This window comes from Delphinus delphis, chromosome 13 (assembly GCF_949987515.2).
Source record: "Delphinus delphis chromosome 13, mDelDel1.2, whole genome shotgun sequence".
NCBI classification, from domain to species: Eukaryota; Metazoa; Chordata; class Mammalia; order Artiodactyla; family Delphinidae; genus Delphinus; species Delphinus delphis.
This window is the reverse complement of record NC_082695.1, coordinates 39,943,900-39,957,080: the sequence shown is the minus strand read 5'-3', so window position 1 is coordinate 39,957,080 and position 13,181 is coordinate 39,943,900. Positions and strand designations below refer to the sequence as shown.

Genomic DNA, 13,181 nt, shown 5'->3' with positions numbered 1-13,181 from the left:
CAAACATGTTCCCACCTCAGGGCCCTTGCACCTGCTGGTCCTCTGCCGGGAACACATTTTCCCAGCCTTTCCTTGGGGCTGCCTTCCTCTCAACCCTCAGCTTTCTGTACCAATAACACTCCTTAGCAAAGCTTCGCCATCTGCTTGACCTATAGAAGCTTCCCTCTTTAATCTCAATCGCAAAATCCCATTTATCCTCTCCAAGACACAATAACAATCTATAATTATCATATTAGTTTGCTCACTGGTTACAGTCTCCCCATAGAAGGTTAGCTGCTTATAAGCAGGGACCTTTTCTGCCTTGTTAGGAATTGTACTCCCAGCCCATCATATCCCTGTCCTCTGTGCCTGGCACAGAGATGTCAATAAATATTTGTTAAATATAGTAGTGGGTGAATATTGCGCATAAGTATGTGTACATGCATGCTTCCAGGCGGCAGTTCTTTCCTTAGGTGATAAAAAGCTACAATAGGGACCGTCCACAAAAGACAGCTCTGGGTGAGCTGCCAGGTGTTCGGTGGTCAAGGAGGACAAGGGGCTAATTTGAAAGCAGCAATCAAGGCCATTCACTTCCTGTGCCTGACTGTGCAGGCAAAAGGCAAAGGAGAGAGGTGCCAGCTCCCCAGGGTTCCATTTCCCCCAGGCGAGGGTCAGATGACAGGAGAATGAGCTCACTGCCCAGGAACCCCAAACAAAAGGCTCCTGCCTTCTTATGCACCCAGGGAGTTGGGAGGGGGATGCAGAGAGGAGTAGAACAGTACCAAGTCCGAGTGGGGGAAAGGGCCTCACCCATAGCACCCCGATAGCACCCCAAAAACGAGTCTCAATGGAGGCCTCCGAACAGAGGCTCTAGGGCGGAGAATGCAGATAAGTACATGAGCATGGCTGGTCCACGGGGGCCTGGCTCCTTGACTGCAGCTCCCTCCAGAAAACTGCAAGGCGCTGGTGTGGGGAGGGCAGCTGCCCATGCTAGGCCCCTGCTAGGCCCCAATTAAAGCCTTTGGATTGCCTATGATGCAACCTAAAATCACACAGACGATTCTGACCTGGAGACAACCTTCTCGCCCTCCTCTCTGAAAATCCTTTCAGTGGTGCGGCACTGAAGGCAGTCCTTCTCCACAGCTGAACTCAATCCTTCGCTCTGCAAAGCTACACCACCCTTTGTATTTTGTCTTCAGTGAAGATGGAGAACCATTGGTTACAAACATCCCTATCATGATTGTGAAGGCCCTTGGCCTCATCTTCCTTGTGGTTAATCAAGCAGATTTACTCTTTCAGCTATGGTCTTCCTAAGCTCCAGTGACAGTTGCTATCTATTACAGCTAGGGAAAAACCACACTGCAGAACCAAGGCAAGCAACTGATCAAAGAAAAAGGCGGCTGCATGTAACACCAAGTATGTGAGGGGTATGAAGTGTTACTTCAAAGCCAGCATGGTGCTCAGAGAAAGGGAATGAAAACTTTATCAGGTCCTGGTATTTCTATTAGAAAAAGTGCCTTCAAGGTACATTTTTATTTAAATAAAAGTCTACTATTTGACCTAAAAGGTAATGAAATAAAACAAGAGGGAAAAAAAAATCAACTAGTTTGTGGCAATCTTACTAAAAGATTTTCCTGAAGAGGTCTCTCAGCAACTCCTGCTACTTTTTCTGGTACATTAAAAACATTCGAAATTCAATGTCACATTAAAGATACATTAAGTGATCAGCTGTCACAATGAAATAGGAACATCACTTAGAAACAGATAAAACATATATGTATAACTGATTCACTTTGTTATAAAGCAGAAACTAACACACCATTGTAAAGCAATTATACCCAAATAAAGATGTTAAAAAAAAAAAGCTTCAGTTCCTTTAAAAAAAAAAAAAGACATATAGGAAAGTTTGAAAGTCTAAAATTTTTGTGTTCTTATCAAATCACTAGGCAAACTACCTTGCATAGAATCTTTGCCACCAATGTCTTTTGTACACACAAATCCTCAGCCATATTCAGTCTCTGCAGAGCCAATCTCAGGAAACAAGGCGCTGGGCCTTTCATTTCACAATCCCACCCCATCCTTCCCCTGATGCAGCCCCCAGAGCCCTCACTAGTAAAGGAATCACCCAACCATTGGGCTCTGTGCAGCTCACTGTGTCCAGAGCCCCCAGACTCCCACCACCCCACCCGTGTTATTAGGCAATCCTTATTTTATGCCCCACTGATATATTCTTCTTATTTAAGGATTACTCTCAATATGGGTGATCCCTAAATATTTGTTCAACCAAGAGCTCTCCTTATTCTGTTCAGGGACTAATTATGAATATCAGATTGCGAAGTCTCAAAAGCAGAGACCCTAGGACCACCCAAGAGCTTCATGTAGTCCCCCATCCTCCACCCTTCCATACACAGATAACTTACACGCTGGTCCATAAACACTGCTGACTGACCGAGAGGTTGGTGATCTGGCTTAAAGCTGAAGCTACTGCTAGGGACTGAATATCTGTGTCCCTCCCCCAGATTCATACGTTAAGACCTAACCCACTAGATGATGGTATTAGGATGAGGGTTCCACCTACATGAACGGAATTAGTGCCCTTATAAAAGAGGCCCTGGAGAGATCCCTCATCCCTCCCACCTTGTGAGGACAGTGAAAAAACAGCAATCAGCGAACAGGAAGTGGGTCCTCACGAGACACTGAATCTGCCCACACCTTGACCTTGGATTTCCCAGCCTCCAGAACTGTGAGAAATAAATTTCTGTTGTTTATAAGCTATCAATCTATTTTTTTGTTACGGCAGCCCAAACGGACTAAGCTGAGCTGCCGTAACAAAGTACCACAAACTGGGTGGCTTAGAACAACAGAAAGTTATTGTCTCACAGTTCTGGAAGCTGAAAGTCTGAAATCAAGGCATTGGCAGGGCCCCTCTCCCTCTGAAACCTGTAGAGGAAGGATCCTTCCTTGCCTCTTCCAGCTTCTGGTGGTCCAGTCCTAGTCATTGGTCTCTGCCACTACATTAGGCACTACTTTGAAATTCAACACACCAGGGCCACAACTGTCTTCCAGAGGCAGGTTGTTGAAAGTCAGGTATTTTTTCTGTCAAACAGCACTTCCATCAAGGTGTTGCTCTAGTAGGAAAATCCTATGATGGTGTTGCCCTTTGAACATTTCTCCAAAAAGCATCTATGAAGTGTCTGTGATAAGCTGCCACAGGGAAGACAAACAACAGGAAAATGTGGCCTCACACTCAGGAAGCTCGTGAATTAATAAGGATACAGACATGAAAATCAATGGCTCCAAGGCCATGAATGGAGTTAGGGAGGTGGCACAGAGTTTGGCTGGAACTGAGGGAAGAGTAGCTGGCTCGGCAGTGGCAGCATAGCACAGCAGGTAAAAGCATGAACTCTGCAGCCAGAGTACCTGGCTTTTCCACATACTAGCTGTGTGACCTTGACCAAATCACTTAACCTCTCTGTGCTTCAGTTTCCTCATTTGTACACTGAGTGTGCTAAGAGTACCTCCTTTATAAATGGTTGTGAGGACGAAGAAGTTTGTGAAAGAGGCTTTAGGACAGTGCCAGGTACCGATTAAGTGTTAAATTAATACTCCACATTAAACAGGGGAGCTATTGAACCAAAAAAAGAAAAAAACAACAGGGGAGCAAGTCTCCTGGTTACTAGGCTGTTCTCCCTATTCTCCATTCTGCCCGCCTCCCCTTAATTTGGTATCACTCCTGTACACAGTATATAGTGCAACTTGAAAGTAATGGAGAATTACATCTATACCCCACAGTTAAGATATGCATAGATAATCTAATTAAAACCTATATTTCTCTCAAGCTAATATTCATTTATTACTTCCACATGTATTTTCTAAACATCTAGGATGGGAAAACCAAGAGAATACAATATACTTATGATATTGAGAAACGGGCAGGACACATGGGACTCAATGAGTTGGCTCTCCCCAGGGCAGGTTCCACCCTGTTGGCAGGAGGGATCTAATCAAGGATCTGCTAGCTCATGCAAACAGCTCTTTTTTGAGAAGCAGAAAAAGGTTCCCTGCCTCTGAGCAGATACAGCCTTGCCCGGGCTGGATTTTCAGCCCCCTTGGCCAGGAGCCCATGTATACAGCACAACACAGGCAGTTCTATTGACTAAGACCACTGAGGTACCATTTAATAAATCTTTTCCTCACTAGGCAAATGGTTCCACAATGTTGAGCAAAAGTTAACACAGGTTTCGTGAAAGCCTAAATCACAACAGGAAATAAATTTATGATCTGGAAGAATGTATCAGTGCTACCAAAATTCACCTTAAAAAATTAATACCTCCCCAAAAATGTTAGTTTAGCTGATAAAAGTGTGTGTATATATGATGTGGGCGTATATAGGAATTAGTAGATATACATATAACTCCTAGCTCTGTCCCTTGAAAGGGTCTAGAAGCAATGACACACCGGTAACAATGAGCACACCTCATATCCAGACTTGGTTTCTACATACCACACTCAATTTAAAAAAAAAAAAAAAAAAACAGAGATTTTTGGAAAAGTAGTTAGTTCCAACACTGGAGCAAAGAAAATTAAAAGTGACCCTGGAACATCTTGCGTTACCAGAAAGTGCATAAATAAATGAAGTCCCTACATAAATAATATCTGAACTAGTTATTAACGCATTACCAAAACAATTCAACATTGCTATTCTATAGAAGGCTATAAATGTCTTTATGCCTGTGGATTATTCAGCATGCCAAATGTGTTCAGTGTATAATGCACTGTACACGTCATCATTAAAAGAACGTTTTACTCAAAAATTTAAAATGACTATTGTGCTAATTCATTTTTGTAGCTTACCACCTTAGAAGTCTTAAAAAGAATTTTTTCTCTCCATGAAAAAACACATTTATTGAGCACTAACTATGTGCCAAGAAAAATACTAAGTGCTTTTATCCTCCAAGTAAACCTGTGAGATACACAGGTTTATTAACCCTGTTTTATATATAAGAAAACGGAGATTTTGCAATTTTCCAAGGTCAGAGAGCTGGTAGAGTTAGAATTCAAACTCAGGTCTACATGATTGTAGAGCCAGAGTTCTTCATCTCTAAGTGAGAGTAGTTTGATAATATCTACAGTGAGATGATATTGTATTTTCCCTCACAGGAGTTTCCCTGGTCATTTAAGAAAATTGGGTCATAAAAAGGCTAGTCACCTACAGAAAGATCCACACTGAGACACATTATAAACAAACTGTCAAAAGACAAAGAGAAAATCTTGAAAGCAACATGAGAGAAGCAATTTATCACATATAAGGGATCCTCAATAAGATTAACAACCTATTTTTCACTGGAAACCATGGAAGCCAGATGGCAGTGAGACGATAAAGTGCTGAAAGAAAAAAACTGTCAGTCAAGAATTCTATACCTGGTAAAGTTATTCTTCAAAAATGAAGGAGAAATTAAGACATTCCCAAAGAAAAGCTGAAGGAGTTTGTTGCTAGTAGACCTGCCCTACAAGAAATGTTAAAGGGAGTCCTTCAAACTGAAATAAAGGACATTAGACAGTAACTCAAAGCCATACAAAGAAATACAGAACACCAGTACAAATAACTACATAGGTAAATTAAAAAGCCAGCATTATTGTATTTTTGGTTTGTAACTTTTTTTCCTATATGATTTAAAACACAAATGCATAGAACAATAATTATGTTTTTATCCCAAGGGGCAACAATGTGTAAAGATGTAATTTGTGACAATAACATCATAAAAGGGGAGACAGACCTATATAGGAGCAGAGTTTTAGATGCTATTGAAATTAAGTTGATGTCAAATCAAATTGGATTGTTATAAATTTAGGATGTTAATTGTAATCCTCAGAGTAAGCACTAAGAAAATTACTTTTAAAAATTTACAGGGGGGGCTTCCCTGGTGGCGCAGTGGTTGAGAGTCCGCCTGCCGATGCAAGGGATGCGGGTTCATGCCCCGGTCCGGGAAGATCCCACATGCCGTGGAGCGGCTGGGTCCGTGAGCCATGGCAGCTGAGCCTGCACGTCCGGAGCCTGTGCTCCGCAGCGGGAGAGGCCACAGCAGTGACAGGCCCGCGTACCACACACACACACACAAAATTTACAGGGGATTTCCCTGGCGGTCCAGTGGTTAAGACTCCAGCTTCCACTGCAGGGGGCACAGGTTCAATCTCTGGTCAGGGAACCAAGATCCCGCATGCCGCATGGCACAGCCAAAATATAAATTAAAAAAAAAAAATTAACAGAACAGGAAATGAGGAGGAAATCAAAATGACACATTAGAAAATTTAATTAAACACAAAAGAAAACAGTAATAGAGGAACTGAGGAACTAAAAAATATATAATGCATATATATATAAGACATATATAAGACATTTGTCATATATAAGACAAATAGCAAAATGGCAGAAATAAGTCCTTCATTATCAATAATCACTTTAAATGTAAATGGATTAGACTTAGTTAAAAGCAGAGACTGGCAGAATGGATTTATATATATATATATATGTTCTAAAACTAGACTCTAGTAATAGCTGCACAACTCTATAAACTTTCTAAAAATTATTGAATTCACACTTAAAATGGCTGCATGTTATGGTATTTAAATTATGCCTCGGGGCTTCCCTGGTGGTGCAGTGGTTAAGAATCTGCCTGCCAATGCAGGGGACATGGGTTCAAGCTCTGGTCCGGGAAGATCCCACATGCCACAGAGCAACTAAGCCTGTGCGCCAAAACTACTGAGCCTGCACTCCAGAGCCCCCGAGCCACAACTACTGAGCCCTCGTGCCAAAACTACTGAAGCCCACATGCCTAGAGCCCGTGCTCTGCAACAAGAGAAGCCACCGCAATGAGAAGCCCGTGCACCACAACCAAGAGTAGCCCCCACTTGCCACAACTGGAGAAAACCCACGCGCAGCAACGAAGACCCAATGCAGCCAAAAATAAATAAATGAATTTATTTAAAAAAAGAATCATTTGTCCTTCAACTGCTGGCTGTAATCATCTGAAGTTTTGAAATAACTCTATGAATAATTGTTACAAATATATCAATGGACACAGTAAATGTTTTAGATTTCCCCAAAATCTTCACATCTGTATCACAAAGGAAAAGGCCCTTGTTGAAGTTAACAAATGGCTCTCTTTCACAATAGTTCTGTAAACAGAGCCTTAGTGAAGTTGAGTTTCCTTTATGGCTATTAGTGCAAGTTACACAAACACACAACTGGGACTGCTTTGTGGCAAGCATGCTCACTCTTAGCCATAACTCAGGTGAGTGTACTTCTCTATCAATATCATTTAGGTTAAATACAAATTCTCATGCATAAAGCAAAGTGCACTGAAAGAACTTATAAAAATATGTTGAACTGTCGATGTACAAAATCAAGATCATATGTTTGCTGGGACTTCCCTGGCGGTCCAGTGGTAACTCTGCACTTCCACTGCAGGGGGCGCGGGTTTGATCCCTGGTCAGGGAACTAAGATCCCACAAGCGGCACAGTGTGGCCAGAAAAAAGAAAAAAAAAAGATCATATGTTTGGTAAATACGTGCAGGTCATTTCTTGTGAGCATAGTGTTTATGTCAAGCTAAACCAAACCCAAGGTTATATTTTCAACACAGCCTTCCACTTCCATTTTATCATCACCTCTATCAGATGTCAGTAAATTCAGTCCTCCCTTGGTATTTGTGAAGGACTGGTTCCAGGAACCCTACAGATACCAAAATCTGCAGATGCTCGAGTCCCTTATATAAAATGGCATCATAGTATTTGCATATAACGTACATACATTCTCCCACGTACTTTAAACCATCTCCAGATTACCTATAATACCTAATACAATGTAAATGCTATGTAAATAGTTGCCACCATAGGGCGAATTTAAGTTTTGCTTTGGGGAACTTTCTGGATTTTTTTTCTCCCGAGTATTTTTGACCCACAGTTGGTTAAATCTGTGGATGCGAAACCCAAGGATACTGAGGGCCGACTGTAATAATGTCTTTACACTCCATAGGTTAGTACACATTTAAAGTTAAAGTGCAAATTGTGACATATTTCGGTTATAATTACTTTTCATCAGAATAGAACTAATTTGCATACTTTTCTTGTCTCCTCTTTATAGTAACTTCAACTGTACCTTCACTCCACCATCCTTTCATTCAATATTTTCCAAGCACCTATTCTGTTCCAGGCTTTTGTGCTCAGCACTGGAGAGACAGCCGTGAACCAGACAGATAGGATCCCTGAATCACAGAGCTCTCAAACACCAAAAACTTAATGTCTGAGCAGTAGCAAGTATATAAAATCTTATTTAATGAATCTTAAGTCCAGAGAAACCACAGCAAACATTTTTCACCCAACAAACAAAATGCAGACTTTTTAAATGCTCTGCCTGTTGACACACGCTACCGTTCAAGTATCAGCATTGTTATTATAGAATCAGGACCATAAACCCTGGGTTTTTTTCTAAGATGTGACTTTTATCCATTTTTTTACATTTCTTGCATCCTTTTGGCCTGAAATTCTAAACTCTGGCTGGCTCCCAAAGATCTGTTTTTAGAAAGTTCAAAGAAGTAGAACTTTTTTTGTTAACTCTTCTCCATTCCCCATCTTGAGCTGTACATGAGCAGATTCAAAATGATTATCACTCAGGTACAGCACATGATTAATCATAATCTCTCTTCCTTTCCTCCACCTGTCTCCCACCACACCCACTTTTCTGAAAGGCAGGTCTGCACCAGCTGCTGCCAACACTGGGCTAGAACAAGTGTCTAACAGCCCAGCTTCTGGAATTTGCCTTCTCCTTCTTGTCTCCAACATGCTTCTCTCCTCATTACATGAGAACCTCTCACATCAGCAATCAGTGCACCTGCTCAGGCCCTCAACTGTGAATGCAGAAAGCACTTTTGTTCACCCCCAGTTTTTACAGAAAGAATAAGGCAAAACACCAGATAGCATCCTTTTCCTGCAGGCTACACCTTGGCCTAGAAATGCAGTCTGTTGAGTGAGCTCAGAAAGGCACTTCCTACTCTATCTAGGCCTGTGGACCCAGGTTTAAGCACCTATTCTGGAAACTCAATCAGAACAAGAAACGTGACTTTTCTGGACTTCCCAAAACAGTAGTGCCAACTTATGATACTTAATAAAAATTCCAGCTGAGGAGAATAAGAGTTGGCCCATTTCTAGGCAAATCTGGGGAGCAGAGACGGCTGAAAATTTCCTCGATAACTTCCTTCTCCTTACATTTACTCTTCCCACAATTAGAACAATTCTCTCCAAAGTTGGGTGTGCCAGGCAATCTAGTGGGGTGCAAGAAGGGAATATTAAAACTGTTTATTTTACTTAAAGTGAAGAAATTCAATTTTTCTAATACTTAATATACAGATTGCCTATAAAGGCCTTCATCCAGTCCACAAGTTAGCAGGTCACAAGAGTCCTGAGTGTCTGTTCAAGGGGAGAGGAGAGGTTTCACCAGGCTATCATCTGATCAGGACACACGAAGCGTAAGTGCACCTGGCAAAGTGGACATGTGGATTCTATTCTCCTAAATAGCAGAACAGTTAAAACCTTGTACTGAAATGGGGAGTGATTATGAAATACTTTTGACTACACAGGCTCACTGGTTTTCTCATAGAAAAGTACTTAAAAGACCTCTTAAATTTAAAGATGAGTTATACATTTTTTTTTCACAAAAATTCCAAATTCGCTGACTTTTGCTGGGATGACAAGTGACTGCCAGTAATATACTACCTGATAGATATTTACAAAATAATGGAAGTACTTTGTTCCATCAAAGAAAGGGTGTTGTTTTAAAAATGTGTGAAAAAGGACTTCCCTAGTGGCGCAGTGGTTGAGAGTCCGCCTGCCGATGCAGGGGACACGGGTTCGTGCCCCGGTCCGGGAAGATCCCACATGCTGCGTAGCGGCTGGGCCCGTGACCCATGGCCGCTGAGCCTGCGCGTCCGGAGCCTGTGCTCCGCAACGGGAGAGGCCACAACAGTGAGAGGCCCGTGTACCGCAAAAAAAAAAAAAGTGTGAAAAAGTAAATACTGTTCTAAAGAAATGCAAACTTTGGAAAGACCATTTCATAAAACAGATGTTTGGAAATGTGTCATCTTTTGTTGCTGAAAAGATGGAACTGTGTTACTCTAAAAGTTCTTATATTTGCACATTTTAAAAACACGGAAACAGAATTTTGTAACATTTTTCCAAATGAAGAGTGAACTTTGAATCTATTGTTTATAGCATTAAAACACAACACTTTCCTATCAGGAAGTACTGAATTCCACTTGAAAAATGAACATATACTGGCCAAGTTTCTACTTAAAAAAAACTTTTAGAATAATTGGAGGATGGAGCAGAAGTATGAGTACCACAATTTAGGAAATTCTCACAGGGTCCCACTCCTAGAAAGGCCTCTCACTTAGTTTAATGCTCTGCTATCCCCACATCTTGAAATTCATAATTTTTGAACAAGCAGTTCCATTTCATTTTGCAATAGACTGCAAATTATGCAGCTGGTTCTGGAACTCAGCAGTCAATGCAGTTCTTTCATTTGAATTTACATATTTTTGAGGTATTTTTTCAGTGATGACAACTACTAAATTCCAGTATTAATGTAAAACTATGAATGGCTATATCATACGTGCTAAACTACACTTGTCAAAAATAATTATATATATGATTAACATTTGAATATTTGTTTATAACTGGTTATACAAAGTCACAAAACATTTAAAGAAAGCAAAATTTGGGGCTCTTTTTTTTTTTAAGGGAGGTTGCAATTTTTAATTAATTAATTAATTAATTTATGGCTGTGTTGGGTCTTCGTTTCTGTGCGAGGGCTTTCTCTAGTTGTGGCAAGTGGGGGCCACTCTTCATCGCGGTGCGCGGGCCTCTCACTATCGCGGCCTCTCTTGTGGAGCACGGGCTCCAGACGCGCAGGCTCAGTAATTGTGGCTCACGGGCCCAGTTGCTCTGCGGCACGTGGGATCTTCCCAGACCAGGGCTCGAACCCATGTCCCCTGCATTGGCAGGCAGATTCTCAACCACTGCACCAGTAGGGAAGCCCTATTTGGGGCTCTTAATAAAGAAAAAAGCATTTTCATCATTATTCTTTTTATTTCTATTTTTGTATATTTTATAGTGCACACAAATTAATAGTCATACATGCATGTAATTTATAAATAAATGAGCATCTATCGCATAAGAATATACTGCATGTTCAACAACCTGTCATTTATGGGAGTGCTTAGTCAAAAGACCTTCTAAAAGACTGACCTAGACTCGGAATGATAATCTTTCGCTTTGGAAGCCCAAACTCCAAAATTACTCCCTCTTCTGGCAACAATTTCCTCAGCAATACTTCCTGGGAGAGAGGGAGGCAACGACAGACGTCTTAGTTTAAAGAGGATTTGGAGTCAGGACTGGGTTCAAATCCAGATGTCCTCCATGATGACGTAGGCACATTTCTTAACCTGGTCACCCGATCCAGTGCCCAGCGCTGTTGTGAGGCTCGTGTGTAAGGACCTGGCACATTTCCAGATGCTGATGAAGCACCAGCGACACTAGCATTTACACAGGTGTTCGCAGTAGGAGTCCGATGGACTCTGAGCACCGTGTCTGTCCACTCGCGCCTAATGGCTCTGGATGGTGGTACTTCAGGCTGTGGGGTGAGGTGCGTTTTTCTGGTGAGATGGGAGTGGTACTACTGATACAGTCTAAAAGTTCTCTCTTTAAATACACCACGGAATCTAACTGCTACCAGCTTCTCTGCATAAGGTCGGGGAGATGAAGGGCCTCGAAGGAGGGGCACCGGTGAAGCCCAGGGGGGCTCAAGCCCTGGCCAGGCGCTACCTGGGTGACGGAGGCAGGACAGGACCACAGTTCAATACATCCCGAGAGCGCAGCTTCGGACTTTCTCCTGGTCAAGCCCAAACTTAACCTCAGCCTGTATTCACCTCGGGATGTGCAAAGCATACCCATCCCAGCCCCGAGCGGCGCATCGGCGGAGGCGGTGTTCCCCAGTACCACTCCCGGGGTGCACCGCGCCCACCTCCCGGGGTCGCCGACCCACGCAGGGGTTGGGGGAGCCCTTCCCGGTCGCCTCGGGTCCCGAGAGTGCGGGGAAAAGGCCCGACCCCTTCGCCCAGGGTGGCTGGCCCGCACGGGGAGGGAGCCCGCCCGGGAGGGACCTGGGACCTTACCTGGATGGTATGGCCGCTGCTCTGGACGGTGGGCCCCCCCACCAACTTACAGTAGAGCTCGGGCCGGGGTCGCGTGCCGCCGGGCTCCCGCTCCCCGCAGGTGGCGGTGGCCCAAATCCTCGCCGCCTCGGCCAGGTTGAAGTAGGGCGGGTGCAGGCTGAGCCACGCCGGGGCCGCGGGGTCCCGAGCGGTCGCGCACCCGGCGGGGGGCGGCGGCAGCAGCAGCAGCGGCAGCAGCGGCAGCAGTGGCAGCACTGACGGCGGTGCCCAGCCCCGAGCCCGCCCGGCTGCCGCCATCTCGCAGCGCGCGGTCCTCCTGCCTCGGCGGCCGGCGAAGGGGCTCGGGGACACCGCGTTCTCGGCGGACGATCCTCAGGCTACCAGCGAGCGCGGCCCGAGTGTGGGCGGTGTCGGCGGAGGCGCGCCCGCGCCCCACGCGCCGGGAGCCCGCGGCGAGGGGGCGGCTCCTCGGGTTTGGAACGTGCTGCGGCCGGAGCTGGCACCCGCCGGATAAGGAACTGACAGCGGCCGGCCTCGGCCCGCAGACGTTGTCTCCGCCAGCGCGCTGCGCGCTGCCAGCTTCGCCGGCTGGGAGAGCAAAAGGCGTGTCCCCGGCTGCCACCCCCGCGGCTGAGGCGGGGACCTGGACCGCCCCACCTCCCCACGGCCGGGGCAGAGATCCGAGAGTCCTCTTCTCCAGAGCCTCACGGTGGGTCTCGGCCTAGCGGGAAGGAGGCTCGCGGCGAATGGGGTGAGACAGCAGAGGCAACTGCCACTGCCTGCAGAACCTACACCAAAGACACTGTGGTTTCCCAGATGAGTTTCAGTTGTCAAAGGACAAGTCCCGTCAATTCTCAGACCCTGGGCGCCAACGATACCTGTGGCACTGCACACGCATACTGAGTGTGAGATCAAAGGAGCTCTGGGGAACTGGGAGTGGCAGAACGTACACAATCTAAAGACAGCCACTAGTGCAA

General features: G+C 44.6%; 1 protein-coding gene across 1 annotated transcript in view; it reads right to left on the bottom strand.

Annotated features, from left to right (window-relative positions):
- LAMA3 (laminin subunit alpha 3) overlaps positions 1-12,699 on the bottom strand; it is a 241,905-nt gene extending 229,206 nt beyond the window's left edge. The window contains exon 1 of the mRNA XM_060028799.1: positions 12,205-12,699. Coding sequence (XP_059884782.1) covers positions 12,205-12,501 — 297 coding nt within the window. The 5' untranslated portion in view covers positions 12,502-12,699. The remainder of the gene's footprint in view (positions 1-12,204) is intronic.
- Between the last annotated feature and the right edge of the window lie 482 nt (positions 12,700-13,181).